General features: G+C 31.5%; 1 protein-coding gene across 2 annotated transcripts in view; it reads right to left on the bottom strand.

Moving 5' to 3' along the window:
- Nucleotides 1-19,795, bottom strand: part of LOC139527394 (transcription elongation factor SPT6-like) — a 39,241-nt gene that overhangs the window by 2,645 nt on the left and 16,801 nt on the right. For both annotated transcript variants that reach the window (XR_011665350.1, XM_071322807.1), the window contains exons 18-35: nt 18,477-18,607; nt 17,445-17,574; nt 16,962-17,038; nt 14,512-14,647; nt 13,533-13,670; nt 11,480-11,647; nt 10,863-10,990; nt 10,019-10,226; nt 9,445-9,592; nt 9,010-9,158; nt 5,944-6,084; nt 5,507-5,613; nt 4,552-4,640; nt 3,788-3,903; nt 3,179-3,301; nt 2,059-2,219; nt 1,118-1,308; nt 80-148 (exon numbers count right to left, since the gene is read on the bottom strand). Coding sequence is in view for 1 of the 2 variants with exons in the window: in XM_071322807.1 (XP_071178908.1) it covers nt 80-148; nt 1,118-1,308; nt 2,059-2,219; nt 3,179-3,301; nt 3,788-3,903; nt 4,552-4,640; nt 5,507-5,613; nt 5,944-6,084; nt 9,010-9,158; nt 9,445-9,592; nt 10,019-10,226; nt 10,863-10,990; nt 11,480-11,647; nt 13,533-13,670; nt 14,512-14,647; nt 16,962-17,038; nt 17,445-17,574; nt 18,477-18,607 (2,410 nt within the window). In the remaining variant the exon portion in view is untranslated. The remainder of the gene's footprint in view (nt 1-79; nt 149-1,117; nt 1,309-2,058; nt 2,220-3,178; nt 3,302-3,787; nt 3,904-4,551; nt 4,641-5,506; nt 5,614-5,943; nt 6,085-9,009; nt 9,159-9,444; nt 9,593-10,018; nt 10,227-10,862; nt 10,991-11,479; nt 11,648-13,532; nt 13,671-14,511; nt 14,648-16,961; nt 17,039-17,444; nt 17,575-18,476; nt 18,608-19,795) is intronic.

Genomic DNA, 19,795 nt, shown 5'->3' on the forward strand with positions numbered 1-19,795 from the left:
TGCCTCCCCTAAACTTATAAAATTCTGTATTAAATTTTTGTATATGCATAATATTATTGTGTTAACTTAATATACTTACCTTGTAAGTTAATACTGGGTGTAGCATATGTTGATGATGCCATGCCTGGTGTTCTACTTGCAGGAGTACCTATTAAAAGGAATAATAAATCATTAGTAACTGATTGGATGTTACCTTGCATGTCCAGTGACAAATTTTTCAAACATTTATAGAAAGAAATCACAAATTTTAAATTAAATGATACAGTTCTATTCTGTTAACCACTAAAAGAGAATTAAACACTTCATTTCACACAAAGTAAAATTTTGAAATATCTATTTCTCATACAAATATTTCAATGTATTAACTTTATCTGTCTACCTTCAGAAATCAGAACAAAAATTACATTTTAATAGTCTGATAAGACCAATCTAAATTTAAGTGTGTCAGAATGATAATTAGCGTTTCAAGATAAAAAGTGTGCCGCCAATCATTTACAATATTGCTGACTTGGCAAAACATTTTTAACTAGAGGCTATAGAGTCTGTCCCACTCTCCTACGTCTATGTGAATCTTTATCAATGGACACTCTCCAACATTGCGGAATAGAATAGAATTCATACAAAAAATCTTTATTTTGCTGATTTTGTATTGTTTATTTTTTCTGTTTACAGTTTCTTTCGATTTTACCAAAAACATAACATAAAGGGTATAAAAATCATAATTTATTAAAGGGCAATCACTCATTCACAATTATATTTCTGATTTTTGCAAAAATTGTATAATATCTGTCTTGCTGATCATTTCTACTATTTAAAGTGTCTTTCTAGCTATTATAGATACACCTTGTGTTCCTGATCAGTTTTTTTTATAATGGCAGCCATGTTGGTCATCAAACAACTTTGTTCACACTAGATACTAAAATGATGATTTTGGCAAAGTTTGTTTAAATTTGGGCCAGTAATTTTAGAAGAGAAGATTTTTGTAAAAGTGTACAGATGATGAAGACAACAACAGATGACAAACCAGTGATGAGAAATATACTTTGACCCAGATAAATGGGGTGCCAATTTAAGAATAGACAATATTTGGCCTTACAGTCTCTTTCTCTGTGCATACCTGGAATTGGATCTCTGAAGTGTTCTTTAAACCATCTCATCATAGAATTAAGTGAATGGAACATTTGGTTCCTGTATCTGATACCCTCTGATGAGAGTGTGGCGTATTCATGTCTTGGTTTTGTTCTTGGCATGTACGATACCAGAAACTTTCCTGGATATTGCTTAGACAAACTGCAAAAGTATGGAATCCTGAAAAAAAAGAGAAAAATGTTTATCTTTACCCTGTTAAATGTTCCTAGCATGGCACATAAAAATTCCAAAAGGTTTGAACTATCATATTTCATAATGCCAAAGAAATATCCTTTTTTGTAAGTCATCCATGAAATTATATGCTGTTATTTTACTTTTTAACAAACTTGAGTGAGTTACATCAATCAATATTTACAATTGTACAATAGTTTTCTGTTAAATCAAGACTGCCAAAGTTGGATTTTTATTGGGAGTGGTAAGTAAACTACTGAAAAGTGAAAAAAAAATGTCAATGTAATATCTGAAAAACATCCAATTAAATTATAAAATAGCCCTTTTCAACTGATTTATTTAGTTTGTTCTTGTGTTGTGCTGTATAAAATAAGGGGGAGGGTTGAGCGCTTAAAAACATGTTTAAACCTGCCATATTTTTTTTGTGTCTATCCACTGTCAGAAGCTTTTAGTTCAGTGGTTGTCCTTGGTTCAGATCTGTCATATTTGTTTTACCAAAAATCTGTTTGTTATAAATCAGGCCATTAGTTTTTCTCAATTAAATTGTTTCATATTTTTCATGTCGGGGCTTTTTATAGCCTACTATATGGTATGTTTTTTTGTTGAGGGCTGTACAGCTGCCTATAATTGGTTACATCCAAGTCATTTGAACTTCGTTAGAAAGTAGTCTCATTGACATCTATTTATTTTTATATAAATAACTATAAGTTGTTGATCTAACAATTATTAAACACTTACTTTGATGGTGCCTTCTTTTTCTCTTCATGTAATACTTTGTCTAGCAGTTCTCTTTTACCGTTCTCTGCCATTCTGTAGTATTTAAAGTTTAAAATATCTCGTGCATAGGCTGCCATTGGCTGAATGAATCGGGCTAATATTTCATCCAAATCTTCAAATTCCTACAAAAAAAATAGCAAGAAAATTTACCTATACTAACATGAGGGCTAATCTTATTTTACAATATAAATTATATTAATGTAAATTCCAAAATTATTGTGTGCATTTATTGTTGCGATTTTTTTTAAACCTGGATTTTATAACAAACAAGAATGTGTCCCCAGTACACGGATGCCCCATCCGCACTGTCATTTTTTATGTTCAGTGGACCATGAAAATGGGAGAAAATCTCTAATTTGGCATTAAAAATAGAAAGATCATATCATTTGGAACAAGTGTACTAAGTTTCAAATTGATTGGACTTCAACTTCATCAAAAACAACCTGAAGCGGTACAGACGGACGGACAAACGGACAAACAAATGAACAGACAAACGAACGAACAGACTAGAAAACATAATGCCCATAAATGGGGCATAAAAATAACATGTTCCTAGTACACGGATGCCCCATCTGAACTATCATAATTTCTGTGTTTAACTAACTATGAAAATGTGGTAAAACTCTAGTTTGGCATTAAATTACATAGATCATAGGGAACATTTGTACTAAGTTTTAAGTTGATTGGACTTCAACTTCATCAAAAACTACCTTGACCGAAAACTTTAACCTGAAAGGGAACAGATGAACGGACAAACGGATGCACAGACCAGAAAATATAATGTCCCTCTTCTATCGTAGGTGGTGCATAATAATAAAAAAGAACCATCTTTATTATGGTTGTTACAAAAATATACTGATTAGTGATTATTTTTCGAACTTCTGTGTATAATCTCAATATTAAAGATTGATCTTTATCAAGATAGGTGCAGGAGTTCTACTGTTGGTTCTGGAAATTCAAGGGGGGTGGTAAATTATCCTTAAATAGCCTGCTGTGGTTCAGGTTTTGTGATATGTATAATTTCATGAATGTAACTACAAACCATTTATAAAAGAAAAAACTTTAAAACTGAATTGCATACCTCTCCTCCTATCCATAATGATGATCCCAGACTGAAAGCGTTCTCTTTGCCTTCTTCTTTAATATCAATATGTTGTATGATGTCGTCTGCTATCTTCCATGAAACAGTCAAATGATCTGCTCCCTGTAAAATTAATTAAATAATTATCTGTTTATTAACTGCTATAGATTTGTTTATTTTCATCCAGACCAATTTTTCTTGAACCAGGAAAAATTGCATTTTCTTGATTTTGCATTGAATTGAATAGGAACCTATAGTATATTAGTACTTCATTAAAGATATAAATTCATGGATTAAATGAACAAAAGTTAGTACCCTAGGAATAATAATGAATTAACAACAAAAATTCTTATTCTTGAAAGTGAAACTATTTTTCACAGGGAAATTTGCAAATCAGCATTTAAAAATAAATCCTTTAAAACAAATCCCAAACTTTGATTTATACCTGGCTAATCATACCTAATATTCTATATTAATTACTTTTACAATTTGATACTTTATTCGCCAAGCAAGCAGCCTATTGGAGTATGAGCCACTCCCTCAATTAGTTGAAGTATTTTTCTATTTTTTAGATCTGACAAACCCTACAATTTTAAATCCTATACCAACCTTACTACTTGGTCTGATGATTGCCTCCCCTTGGTCCATGTTCGCCAAGATTTTCTCACATTCTTTATAACCAATATTGTGGAAGGAAGGATGTGCAATAACACGCTTCACATATGCTGAAATAGACAATTCAGTTTTATGAAATTAGAATTTTGACTTTTAGGTAGCATTTCGCCATATCATCCATGTTTGTTGAATGGGGGTATCAGGCATTTTTTTTAAAAACATATATCTCTTTGAAGATGGCTAAGTAGTTACAGAGGAGACGATCTCTGTAAAAGTTAATGGGCAAAGGATGATGAAGAGTCAACGCCAAACGAGGGCAAAAGCTCATCAGCTTGAAACCAAGTGTGGCTGAGAGAAAACAGACGGATGGACATGTGCATCGCTCTATACCCCCTTCTCAGTCATCACTTCTTCCCTGCAGCATTTTGACCATTAAGATAACTAGCTTATAACATATTTATTCTATCTCAATCTGTTGCACCTACTATTCTGAACTTCCACCTATTTTCATTTAAAATGTCTTAAACATGACTTCAAAATTTCAAGTTTTGTAAATGAAATCTCATAAAAAAAATATGAGGGACAGAGGGACAATTTTTGGAATGTCAGTTTTTGTCTGTTATTTTGGCAGAACTAATAGGAACTCTGGAATTAATGATTAAATACACCCTCACCTACCCCTCAAAAATCAATTGATGCAAAACATGTAAAGTGTCAAATTTTAAAGCTCAACCAAAAAATCTTTTTCTAAATCTTACATTGTCTAGCTTGCTGTTTTTTCTTTGTTTCTTCCTTTGTTTTATCAGCTGTTTCATGATCTGCATCATAGTATAGATCTTTCTGTGGCCTAAACATAACAAATATGAGCTGTCATTTAAGGTGGTACCTAACACTACAGGGAGATAACTCTGTAAAATTAGCTAAACGTTTTAATTACGTTGTGTTGTTAAAGTATATTAAGCTTCTCAATGATCAAAATTAGTGTTTGTCAAATTGCTATATAACCAGTGTAATTTTTCTGATAAAATGGTTGGTTCATATTTTTTAAATTTTAAATATTTTTGTCAAAGGGTCAAAGTAAATACTTTGTCAAAATTTTATGAAAATTAAACGAGCCAAATTAATTTTAGTGAAGGTGTTGGGTACCACCTTAAATATTCAATTATAGCAAACAAGACTTAGTGAAAAGACATAAAAAAGTGATGTATTTGTTAAAGAAAATATCCAAATTAGACATTTTTCATGGCAATTCATTTTCAGGTTACTTTTCTACTTGCAAAGGTCATGAAAAATTAAATTGGTGTACATTTATATAAATGCAATAGATAAATGAATCTTGTAAAATCAGAATTTATTGTCTGCATCTATTTCAATTGTTGAGTTTAAATTATTGATATTTTAAGAAAATCCAGGTACAAATAATGCTATCAAATTTAAGTTTCATTTTGAGACACATCCATCTTGTTGCAATTTTTTGCAATAAGAAAATATTGCATTACTGTAAATTCAGAAATTATTGCGTGCATTTATTATTACGATTTTGTCATTTTAGACTAAAATGCGATTTTAATTTTTGTGATATTCAGAAAAATCCTGTTTAATGCAAATAATAAATTTCAAAATGCGATGATAACCCTGTCGCATTTTTCGCAAAAATAAAAACATTGCAATAATTTCTGAATTTACAGTATTTTCCAAGTTTGCACTCCTTACCTCCACTGGTTTTCCTTGTCTAACAGATCAGATGATTTACACGTCATATCAACCTGGAACCTGTCTATATCAATCTTAGTTATTCTACAGTGAATTGTCATACCAACCTAGAAAGAAATCAATATATTTTCTGTCATCTATAATCACATCAGCAGTGAAATTTCATACATTTAAAAAACCTTATTGTTTTAAGCTTTGTATACACTGACGTAAAATGTGAAAATAAAGATTTCAAACAGAAAACATGGCAAACAAATATTTATGACAAAGTATTTATAAGTTTTTTTCCCATGCTGAAGGGGGAGCTTAAATTAGGTAATAAATGTTCAATTTAAAATATTAAAAGGCAAATATCTTTGTAAAATCAAACGTCTTCAACAACTTAAACTAAGAAAATCTCCATTTATTGAATATTGATCTGTTGTTTCTAAACTAACCTGTACTCTGTCAGCAGGGTTCTTTACTTTTTTGTCACTGATATTTTTGGTATGAACAAAACCATTGACAGAATTATCTAGTCGACATTTCACACCGACCGCTGAACCAGGACAACTTCCTGCATCAAAATGACTCCATACCTAAAATGCGGAATAAATAACTGTAAACAAGAATGTGTCCATAGTACACGGATGCCACACTCCCACTATCATTTTCTATGTTCAGTAGACCGTGAAATTGGGGTCAAAACTTTAATTTGGAATTATAATTAGAAAGATCATATCATAGGGAACATGTGTACTAAGTTTCAAGTTGATGTAACTTTAACTTCAACAACCAGATGCTCCGCAGGGCGCAGCTTTATACAACCGCAGAGGTTGAACCCTGAACGGTTGGGGCAAGTACGGACACAACATTCAAGCTGGATTCAGCTCTAAATTTGGATTGTGATTAAATAGTTGACACAGCATAGGTTTCTGACACAGAATGAATGTGGTCTAATAAACTTAAAATTTTTGTTTTGCCTTTGAGCAATTCACTATGCTGTTGAATATTAATCCTCTCAAAAAAATGTTTTAAGAATTTTTTTTTATTTATGAAATTTCGAATGAGAAAAATTGAACCCCCCCCCCCCCTCAATTTTTTTTTCACATCCCCTTTTCCTTTATTCCAAAACCGATCTCAATTCAAATTTCTAATGGAGTTTGCAACAATAATTACTCATTTAAATACATCATAAAATATTAAAATGTAAAAAAAGTGCTTGTTATCACTGAATGGTAAAGATTGTTTTAATTTATCAGTTGGTAGTAAAAGTGAATATACATTGTATATTGTATAAAACAATGATTTAAGTTGATTCAACTACTATTCTGGACAAAGAAAGATAACTCCAATTGAAATTGTGCAATTAGATATTTCTTGCTATTGCGCAATACTGTGCAATTGAAAATACTTGCTATTGCGCAATACTGTACAATTGAAGATTTCTTGTTATTGCTGAGTACTGTGCAATTGAAAATTTCTTGCTATTGCACAATACTTAATATAATAATTTTGGATCCTGATTTGGACCAACTTCAAAACTGGGCCCATAATCAAAAATCTAGGTACATGTTTGGATTCAGCATATCAAAGAACCCCAAGAATTCAATTTTTGTTAAAATCAAACTAAGTTTAATTTTGGACCCTTTGGACTTTAATGTATACCAATTTGAAAACAGGGCCAAAAATTAAGAATCTACATACACAGTTAGATTTGGCATATCAAAGAACCCCATTTATTCAATTTTTGATGAAATCAAACAAAGATTAATTTTGGACCCCGATTTGGACCAACTTGAAAACTGGACCAATAATAAAAAATCTAAGTACATTTTTAGATTCAGCATATCGAACCCCAAGGATTCAATTTTTGTCAAAATCAAACTAAGTTTAATTTTGGACCCTTTGAACCTTAATGTAGACCAATTTGAAAACGGGACCAAAAATTAAGAATCTACATACATAGTTAGATTCGGCATATTAAAGAACCCCAATTATTCAATTTTGGATGAAATCAAACAAAGTTTAATTTTGGACCCTTTGAGCCCCTTATTCCTAAACTGTTGGGACCAAAACTCCCAAAATCATTACCAACCTTCCTTTTATGGTCATAAACCTTGTGTTTAAATTTCATTGATTTCTATTTACTTAAACTAAAGTTATTGAGCGAAAACCAAGAAAATGCTTTTTTGGGCCCTTTTTGGCCCCTAATTCCTAAAATGTTGGGATCAAAACTCCCAAAATCAATCCCAACCTTACTTTTGTGGTCATAAACCTTGTGTTAAAATTTCATAGATTTCTATTCACTTTTACTAAAGTTAGAGTGCGAAAACTAAAAGTATTCGGACGACGACGACGATGCAGACGACGACACCAACGTGATAGCAATATACGACGAAAAAAATTTCAATTTTTGCGGTCGTATAAAAACTACCTTGACCAAAAACTTTAACCTGAACTTTGCACTATCATTTTCTATGTTCAGTGGACCATGAAATAGGGGTCAAAACTATAATTTGGCATTAAAATTAGAAAGATCATATCATGGGGAACATGTGTACCAAGTTTCAAGTTGATTGGACTTCAACTTCTTCAAAAACTACCTTGACCAAAAACTTTAACCTGAAGTGAACGGACGCACAGACGGACGCACAGACAGACAAACGAACGAACCAACGGAGGAACAGACCAGAAAACATAATGCCCCTCTACCATTCGTAGGTGGGGCATAAAAATTGGGGAATAAATAATTTAAGAATAACTAATCGAAGAATTCAAATAGAGAAAAATATTCAACGAGTGACCGAACAACACATTAATTCACGAATGCGAGTAGCGCATGAGTTAATTATCAGTGTTGTTAGGTCACGAGTTGAATATTTTTCAATATTTGAATTCTTTAATTAGTTATTCTTTTTATTACATTGGCAAATGGCTTTTTTAATAGAAATTAATGCAAATCATGTAAGGAACTATATCTTTTTTTCTACACATTCACAACTTGTTTTGATCTGCCATTATTGACGTCTTGACAACGCCTATTGTTGTTTGACGTCAGAGAGTGAAATAACCACGTTTATTTCACATGTAAAATTATCGGTTTTTATTTAACTGGAAAATAAATGTAAAATTATCGGTTTTTATTTAACTGGAAAATAAATGTAATTCATTACAACCAATGTTATAATTGTAAATAATTGCAAAGAGATCTTCTATTGGGATAATGCACTCAATAATTATATTATATAATAAAATAAAATACTTATTTAAAACTATTTCTTTTGTAAAGATTTTTTTTTAGATTGAGGTGTAATCTTATAATTCACTAAATCATGTAACTCATGTTAATATGACACTATGACATGCAAACAAATTTTATGGTCAACTACCACAAACCAAACTTTAACCATGTATAGTTCAGACAGAAAAGCTAAAGGATTTTTCCTTATATATATCTCAAATGAATACTGAAATACCAAAATTAGATAAAAAATACTTTAAAATACAACATAACACTGTACCTCACTAAGTTCTGGAAAATCATTTCTGTTACAGAAAGGACACTGCCATAACCCTGTCTCCTCGTCTCTGACTGGATTAGCCTGGTCTAACTGCTCCCCACGAGGTCTTCTGTAGGCAATACCTGCAACTCTAGCTAGCACTAATTTACCTACAGAAAAAGTTATAAGTTTTAGCAGGAAGTTTAAAGTTGATGGTATTTCAAGTCCTGTGTAAATTTTTACACACTTATATTTCAATAACTAGTTGGATAACAGGACAACACAATGAACAACATGTTAATACAATTAAATTCAGCAAAAATGGATGCATTGAAATGTAAAATAAAAGCTAGCTCTCTGACAGAATTTTTATCTTTGTAACATGTTAAGAGTAATATTTTGGCAAAAGAAGATTGATAGATTTTTAATTGATGTAAATATTTCAGAAATTCTTACCAACGTAAAATGTTTCTGGTGTTTCTTTTGTAATCATATTGAATATTTCTTCATTTAATGGAGATCGATATGGTGTTCTCAGATCTTTGTACCGATGATTTAATTCTGCCCTTGTGTCATAGAGTGTGATGTGTTTATCACCGTAACCCTGAAAATAAAAAATAAAACATCATAATAAATAAATAATTATTTTCTTTTACCCTTTAACATACAGGAGCACAATGTTGCATGACCACATTTTATGTTAATCAATCTTTTTACTTATTTCAGTACTTAAGCAACCCAATTATATTATATTTAGTTTTAGTTGATGGTTTGGTGTTTAATGACCAGTGGCAAATATCAAATACATATGAGGACAAGGACTTGTTGATGTGATATAAAATTATGAACCCCGCTTTATACTTGGCAAACACCCTGAGTCAGCAAGAATAAAGTCAAGCTCTAAACCTCCCTGAGTATAGAAAAGTTGTGAAAAAAATTTAACAGAGATTATCAAATTTATGCCATCAATACCAATTTTGATGATAGTACATAGGTATTTAACACAGGTTTGTTGACCACCAGACCATACCTGTCTTTCCAGTTCTTCAGCAAAGGCATCCAAATCGAGATCTTTGAGTCTTTCCGGACTTTCCAGAATTTCTTCCAGAGCTCCAGCAGGATTAGCACCTTCAGCCGTGTCATCATACTCCAGAGCATCCACAGCCATCTTACGTGCCCATTCATATGTCTCAGGATGTACACGAGATCCATCTAACACTTCAATGTAACTGTCTGTCCTATGGAGAAAAATTATATGCAAAATTAATCATAGTTATTGGTTGATGAATTTCCATTACTTTGAAAAGGTCACAATATCAAAAATTTTCTAAATTATTTTTAGCTAGAAAAAATCCTTTGAACAAAATATTAGGGCTTGAAGTGCATTGAAACAGGTCTGAAAAAAAAGAAAAAAAACACTTATCAAAATGGAAATTCGTTAAAAAAATTGTTCCCATAAAGTCAATTTTATACCAACATCAATATACTTTGAACCAAACTCATTCTTAACTGCTTATAGAGTTGTGGTTTAGGCCAGTTACACAGTATTACCTACTAAGGGCTATTCCAGAAAAAAATGTATGGGGGGGGGGGGGGGGGGTCGGTTGGAAGGCACATTATATTAAAAATACATGGGTGATGGGTATCAGAGCAATTTTTCACACTATAATGCACTATTATTCTCAATTACAATTGTCTGGGTGGCGGGTGCTGACAAAAACTGCCTTCCAACCCCTCCATACATTTTTTTCTGGAATAGCCCTAAGCAAAATTGCATGAGTGTTAATAAAGTTATTGATTTATAATCTGATTTCTTTCTTTTAATAAAAAATATAATGAATTACAAATATAAACATTTTTGTGTTTAAACTTACGAATCTGAGAACTTAAGAGTGTCTATCTTGATAAATCCAGCACAGTTAATGAATACTTTAGGTCCTATATGACAATGTGTGACAAGCTGTGTTCTGTTCTCTAGCTTCTGATTCGTCTGTTTTAATATCTGTAATAAATAGCAAACAAAACATGTCACCATTAAACATGATTAAAACAATTTTAAATGTGAATAATCATAATATATATATATACACATATCAAGTATTTTTACCATGTTAACAACTTGTATAATAAAGAATGTCACTTCCACAAATTTTTAAACTAATTTTAATTGTTAGTCATCATAAATATAATGTATTTTATCCGAAAAACTTTGTTCATGAATACAGTGATTTTTTCTTAATTAAAATTAAAATAAAAACAGAGCAAAACCTATTCTTCAAATTATGTGACTTAAAAAATGATTTATTGCAATGATTTTAAAATGTCCCAAACAGGCATAAAAAGATTCAGGATTAAAAGAAAATGAACAATGTGCTGTAAAGCAGAAAACATTAAAAATAGAAAAAAAAAGTACCAAAAATGAATTTAGGAATCTGCAAACATGATAGAAGCATTTTTTTTTCATTTGGTTTCAATTATATTTAGTACAAACCCTGAGGAGATTGCTCCCTTTTCTTGGTCCCAGTCCACAGACAAACTGTAAGAGTAGAGACGTGTGTGGATAATCCAACGCTCTGTTCACATCTACACCCACTTCATTTACACGGTTCACAAACTCAAGGGTCAACGCATTCTGTAGCTCATCCTTTGTTACACAGTCCTATACATGAATAAAAAAAAAGAATATTCCACCATAAGTCATGTTATAAGTTGATGTTCTCCTCTTTCAAATAAACACATACAATTCATTGTCAATTCAAAAATTTCTGCCTGCATTTATAATTGTGAATGTTAAAAAATGGACAAAAATTTTAGATTAATTTTTGTGATTTCAAGAAATACATAATTAAATAATACTATTATGGTGACTTGAATAACACCGGTATCACTCAGATTACAATTCTACCTTGACAGGTAAGTTTGTATTTAGCCTATAAAATACTTATTTAGCCTTGAGAATTGAAAGGTCAGTTTCCCATTCATACAATAGAGGTTGATAAATTTGGCTTCATGCCATTTACCTTGTCCAAAATTAAGGTCACTATATTGTTATTGTGCTACTGTTAAAGTACAAAAGAACCCTATATTCTGACCAATACTTAAAACTTTGTGCATCTTGATTTAATTGTTAAAAATCTGTTAATGTTGGGGTTATTTTAGGCCTTTTAATTGCATATTTCTTTACATGGTAGTTTTTTTCAGATATAAAAAAAAAACTATCTGCTTGACTGTTATAGAAATAGACTATGCTTGCAGGGTCTTGTTTTTTGTTTACACTAAATCTGACAGATTATTAATAAGTTGCAAAATATTTTAAATGAGAGCTGAAATTTTTTCTATCTTTAAATGTGCATTGAACAATGTTGAAGGTTGAAATAATCATAATGTGAACAAGAATGAAGAAAACATCTTGGTCCCAAAAAAACCCATCATCAACCAGGATATAATATTCCAAATTTTAATTTATTATACTAATATCAGTTGAAATCTCAAGCCACTATTTTGCATGTTTACAATGTAGGTCATGTCCCAACAGAAAATCAATGAATTTGACAGTACAATGTACTCTTAGCACAAACACATAAGGTCACTGTGAAATAGACATCTAGGGCAAAGAAACAGTCAGTTATACCAAACCAGTTTGACTAGATGTCTAGTTTAAAACCAGTTTGACTAGATGTGTCCTATATTTTGACAATGTAAATGACATGAGGACCTGCATGGGTTTTTTAATATCTATATTCTTTAAATTTTTAGGGCATTTTTCTCTTAATAGCCTTAAAAATAACTCTCATTCTGTAAAGCAAATTCTCATGAAAATGATTTTACTATATAGTCTTTCTGTTACAAGATTATTTATCAATTATGCACATTGATCATTATATTATCGGTATTGCATTACAGTTGCCTAAGTTTCCTTTTTATTTTGCACATTTATTCTTTAGACTTTTGCACTGCATTATTCTCTATTCTTTATTTTGTTGTTCATTTTCTCTATTCTCTATTTTTTTGTTGCTATTACATTTATTCTCTATTCTGTAAACCCCATTCTGACCCTTATAGGTAAACTTCTATTGTATGAATGGGATAAACTGACCTTTCAATTCTCAAGGCTGAATAAGTATTTTATAGGCTAAATACAAACTTACCTGTCAAGGTAGAATTGTAATCTGAGTGATACAGGTGTTATTCAAGTCACCATAAAATACAATATAACTACCGGTTCTCTTGTATGTATGTCATTTATTGTGCAATCACCAAAATCACCATACGCTCACAAATTACCTGGAACCTGCAAATTACCTATTAAAAATAGTCACTTTAATTTAAACATATTTATCCATAGTGGATTGGGAAACAAGTAATTACAACTTATATTAATCCCTTTCCACTTTGCTGGTGCCAGACGTGCCTTGTAGAGGCATAAGCCTGCTCTTTTTTTTTCTTCGAAAAATAGGCAATACAGTAGTTTTAAAATTCTCGATCAACAATTACACATGAAAGAGAAATTGATTAAGCTAAAGACCAAGAAGTTATGAACTAACCTGCATTGGATGGTACTTGAGACATAATATATCCTCATCAGGGTTACATAGCTGTGCAAACTCTATCAAAGGGTCCTGTAAACGTCTGGCTATGGAGACAGCATGTCGTAATACTACTGGGTACTCTCTGAAATCACTCTACAAACAAAACAGTAATTCAAAGTATTTTCAAAAGAAAGAACACTTAAAATATGTTTTATTTTTATTGAATATAACATTGTTTTTAATTTTTCAAACATTTCTAATACTTGAAAAATGACTGCCATATTAAAGTTTCTTGGGGGAAAAGGCAATACATTTTTCTTTCCATTCAAAGAAATGCCAAATGAATTACTAAATATATATGTATATATCATATATCATTTGCACAAAAAAATGAATTCTGCATTAGCTTTTGGGAAGCCTTTGTGACAGAATAATTAAGATACCTATTCAATACCAGATTGTACAAATCACTTAAGCCCCTAACTGTAGTTTGCAAAGATAATACAAGGGCTCCATCAAATGGAATTTAAAACGCTTTGTCAGTTACTTATCCAAATATCATTCAACAAATCACTATAGGAAGAGAAGGTCAAAAATTTCTGCATGAGGCTTTTTCAAAGTTTGTGACATCTACAATTTCATCTAAATCTCTGGCAACAAGAACTTGCCCCAAGGCCACAATTAAAAATATTTTGGTTTGCCCAAACCCTACCCAAAGGTTGAGACAGTGGGTAGACCATGTAGGTAGACATTTTCTTATTTTTTCTTCAAAAAGAGAAATTGAAGTATCAAGTGTTTATTAGTCTTCATGCCTATCTGATCAAAGAAAAACTTCTTCAAATCAGGTCAATAAAAGAATTTGAGTAGGCAGCTTTTTTCTGGGTAGGTAGTGTTTGGGCAAACAAACCTTTTCTTTTTTCTGACCCAAAGATATGAAGTTATTGAGACCCCTGTAAGGCTAACATGTCAATAAACCTTAACCAAAATAATTTACCTTTCCTTTATTGCTATTCTCATAAATCATAGCTACTTCATTATCAACCAGTTCCACATTGATGGGAGCTATGGCCTGTTCCTGACACAAATCATCTATTATTTTCTTTATATCTTCTATAATCGACAAAGCATCCCTGCAAGATAAACATTAGTTATTTAAGGATTTCATTTTTCTTGATATTTATATTTCTCTAATTCTATGGAAATTTATCCCTTTCCGAAACCCATTGTATAAACAAATTTAATCAACGTGTGGTTGCTGGTGATCTCAAAAGATGATTGGATGATTTTAAGGGTCATAACCTCTTTAGCTAATTGAATGAATCAAAATATGCCAACAGGTGTTAATGAAATTGACAACTTCGTGGAATGCAAAGGGCACTGGAAGGGGATTTTCGTTTAACAAAAAAAGAAAATTTATTTTTTAATCATTAGAGAAACAGATTCTTACATAGTTACTCATGGATTATCGGATTTATCCAATCTCGATAGTTAAATTATAAATTTTAAAGTCCTCACCAAGGCTCAGACTTTAAAATTGACAATATAACTATATCTCGATTGAATAAATTCGATAATCCACAAGACTCGGACTTTAAAATTGATAATTTAACTATCTTGATTGGATAAATCTGATAATCCACTGGTATCAATGAAAGAATCTATATTTATCAGTTGATGCGAGACATTCAACAATAAATCTTCAAGTGTATGTCTTTCATCAACAAAATTCTTTAATTATGCATTTTTATATTCCTTTAAAGGGGCAATGCTGTTATGATCAGTTATTTAACAAAAAGTTTCTCAGAGTGATTTTATTTGGAAATGAATCTACAGTTGAAAACTGCATGTTTACTTCTGTATACATTTATTTTTGGTGTCAATTAGTTGCATATAACTTCACAACATAATTAATTCATATTATTCAAAGAATTCACACTGAATTTTAAACTCAAAATTAACCTGAATCAAAATTCTTCTTGGACACCTTAAATAATTGATTTCAATAAACAGATTATCATTGGTCATCTCAATGAAATTGATTTTCTAGCTTGAGCCGTTACGAGTTGAGATGACCAATGATTATCTGTTTATCCCTTTTTTGGCTATGCAGCATTGATGATTACATTGACAATGGCATGTGCACCCTTAGTTTCTAGCCAGAATTTTTCATATCACTCTAATGTGCTGAGTAAGGAAATTATCAGTCAGTAACAGGGCTCACACTACCTCAGAATTATAGGGAGAAGTGACTTCTCTTTTTGAAACTGATAGGGAGAAGTGGTGAGATTTGAAAGAGAAGTGCTCATTCGCGTGGTGCGCTACAATGTTTGGATTTTACTATAGTATAAAGGGTCATATGTAACTAATGTTCTTTTTATATTATCCAATTCATATCTGAGTACAATTAAAGTAACATTTCAAATTAAAAGTTTTTACTAACATGACTAAGGTTCTTGTGAGAAACTACCAACTAAATATTTAATATCTAGCACTAAAAAAATATTTTTTTATTTCAAAAAATGTAAAGAAATTTTAATATATCAATTACAATTTAATTCAAATCTATCTTGTGTATGAAATTCAGTGTTTCTCATAAAAAAAATAAAGTTATTAAGCTGGGCCATAGTATAATTAATAGTCTCAGAGTTAAGCAACTTTGAAACAATCCATAAAAAAATATAGAGAATTATATATACACCAATCAATTAGATGTAACCAAAAGTCTCTTAATGCGTGTGGAATACGTAATTTTTCCCTTTGGGATCAATATTCTTCTGTCAGCTGTTCCATCCATCCGTCCGTAGTAACTATTGTAAAAGTACGGATTTCGTTCATAGCTGGTCCGGTTCAGATCCGTAGCTTAGAAATCGGTCAATGGCAGACAAATGCAAGAAAATTTACAAAAATAAACGATGTTTGACAAGTTATTTGGAAAGGAACATGACGTTTTTAATGCAATAAATGGATTAAACATTTACTGGAGGCAACTTTTATCACGTTTAAATGAAGTAACAAACTTATTTTGCCGCCGAAATTTCAGTTGATGTACGTTTTCGAGTAACAAGCACCGGGAACTTGCGGAAATGCACGAAGTGATAAAAAGTTGTATTTTTATCAAATAACCTGCTAGACACTGCAAAGACAATGCTTCAACCTCTTTTCTTAAGATAATGAATCGTTTATGTCTAAATTTCTTTAATTATCAATAAAAAATTGATGTTTCACCAACTTGGTAAAAATTGAAAATGTCCGATGACGGAGGCGACTGAAAGCGAGTATCGTCAAGAATAGGGCGACTTGTTTTCGCTTTTGGGGATCAGGGAAAGCGAAGTGACGGTCCGGAAAGCGACTTCTTCGCCCAAGTCGCCTGGTAGCGTGAGCCCTGCAGTAAGATCAAGAGAACATTTTGTAAAATAGTGATAAATGATGTTTATAACTACTGACCTTGATTCTGCAGTGACTGCTACAACATGTGGTTTCTTATCTGCAATAAATTCTTTCAGTCTCTTCAAATCATTTGCCTATAAACAGAAACATATTCACATTACGTACAATGAGTGAACATAATTGAAAGTGATATTCCAAGAGACAAAACATTTACAAAACCTTACAATTAACAAGCGGCTAACACCAAAAATGTATGGTCATATTCAAGTAATTAACTCCCTAATTTTGGATCCTAATAAACACTCTGATTACAATCCCAACCAAATCTTTTTTTTCTTCAAATTTGCCATTTTAATAAAAATGTCCAACCTGCAAACAATTCCAAATTAAAATGTGTGCTAAAGAAAAGTAAAAATTCCATAATCATTATTATTTATGCCTTACAGAAATAACTATGGGTTATGAACCAAAATTCATTGTTTCTATAGAAAAAAACAAATTCCATTAAAGAATAAATATTTTAAACAGGTATATTCTTACTTTTCCTTCCCTATCTACTGCTCTCCAGGCACGATTGCTCTTTATTAAACTAACAAGTTTAATGAAATCTGTGACTTGTCCTTCTCCATCAATTAAAGCGCCAAAAGAAGCAGTATCAACATCTCTATCGCTGTAAGGAATTAAAAAGCTTTCAGACAGCAGCATAATTGAAATCAGTTTTTTAGGAACATTTTGTATGACAATTGTTTTTTTCTTTAAATAACAAAATTTATTGTCATTGTATCCTGACTGAAAATGTAGGAAATGAGATAAGCAAATGCTTATACAATTGCATACCAAATACCATTGACCTACCATTAGTTATTCTCCTTAAACTAACTAATTTAAAACCTTAATATGTAAATAAGCAAAATGAACCATGACTGAAGTGGTGGTGCCAAACAGTCTTTATGTCAATTAGATGGTCCAATAAATAACTTTCCGATAAATTTTTTGGTTTCAGTGAACATCATTCATGTCTTTAGGGGCATCGTTACTTCCATTCCCATGTTGAACGAGTGGATGTGCTCCTTATTAGCAGGAGGAAGATACAGAAAAGAAGAAGGTTGGAAAACTATGATGCTATATTTTTCAAATAATTCAGAAAATTAAATTTTTGAATGGTGTCATTAGAGAATTGTGATTAAGTACCTACAGAACAAACATTAGTTCTAGTTTATCCTGCACAATGATGATCACTTAGATGCTTGATGAACGTTAATAGTGCAGGGATACAGACGATCCCCTCTATCCGGTAAATGATGTCATAAAGGCGTGTATAATTGAAGAGTTTTTTCCAGTGAAGGGCAAACTCGAAAGTGGTCTATTCCTATACAATGGCTTCATATCATTGACATACCAAAAATGATTCCCCTCAAAACTGACTAAATCACAAACTAAAACATAGATTATGCCTTCCCTGCCTGAAACAGCATACCTAAGTCTTAGATTTTTTTTACTTTGAAAAACTATAATAAAAAAAAGTAACTGTAATAAACAAATTAAATAGCATTGTATAAAATGTAATCTTACTGGTCAGTCGAGAAACCAATGCCTAGCACACGGATGCCATCTTTTTCATCATAGTCATTATCTTCATATAACTGTTGATCAGCTTGGTATGGGGCAACCTTTAACCAATTGTATAACTTTCTACAACAGGCCTACAATAAAAGAAAATGTAAGTAAATTAAGCAACATGACATACATACATGTAGATATTTGAAACTGCTATTATTTATTTCAAAGCCATTTAATTATACAAAAAGCAATCCTAAATATTGAATTACTTTCCTCCACAAAATGGTGACACATTTTTTAAAGATTGAAAGTGCTGGTTTATTAAGTCATATTTGGGATACATGGAACATACTTATGCAGGATTTTCTTGCTACGTTGAAGACCCGTTGATGGCCTTCTGTTCTAGTCTGCTCTTTGGTCGGTTGTTGTCTCTTTGACATTTTTCCCATTTTCATTCCTAATTTTATTATAGGTGATTGTCAAATACTGTTTTGTATTATGAAATTGAAGTGGTATTCAGATAATAATTCTAAAGGAGTAGGTCCGGTAAGGACTCATTTTGGCCTCAAATTTCAGTTTCATCTGACGAAAGATTTTGACTACTTTTTAACTTTTAACTATTTTACTTGATTTAATTAGTATAAGTGAAAGATTTTAACTGATTTAGTCATTAAAAACAATCTGATTCAAGCTCAAATATGAAAAATCTCTCAAATATGCCAAAAAACATCACTTTTCAGATGGTTTTTGTCAAAAAAGAAAGTGGCCGCATCCGTGTTCATCCACAACCTTTATATATGTTATGTATTATCATAAAATACAACTTACATTTCAATATTAAGGATGAACACGAATGCGGCCACTTTCGTTTTACAAGGAAACCGTCTAAAATTTAACTAAAATGATAGAATTTTGAAGATTTCAGTAATTTAGCATGACTTAATGGTGCTACAACCCGATATATGTGCATTGCATTGTCAAAAACAGCCCATATTTATGTAGCAGAAGCATTCAACTGTCCAATAAATAACTAAAAGTTTACATTTTAACAATTTTGTAAAACTGTTATATTTTGGGGCCAAAAAGGGGTCTTACTGGACCTACTCCTTTGTCCCTTAAGGTTACTTAATTTACAAAGGGCCTTCAAAAAGAAAGGTTGTTTTTAAAATTCCAAAATGCAACGGAGTTTTGTTCTCATTTATTTTTTCATTTCTGTGGGTGGTGGGGGTTAAATAAAAAGTGCCGTCCCTGGTGGGAACATAATATTTTCTTGAACAGCCCTAGCCATCTCTCGCCCAGGTTATATTCTGTATAGCCAAACATTAACATAC

This window comes from Mytilus edulis, chromosome 6 (assembly GCF_963676685.1).
Source record: "Mytilus edulis chromosome 6, xbMytEdul2.2, whole genome shotgun sequence".
In the NCBI taxonomy this organism is placed as follows: domain Eukaryota; kingdom Metazoa; phylum Mollusca; class Bivalvia; order Mytilida; family Mytilidae; genus Mytilus; species Mytilus edulis.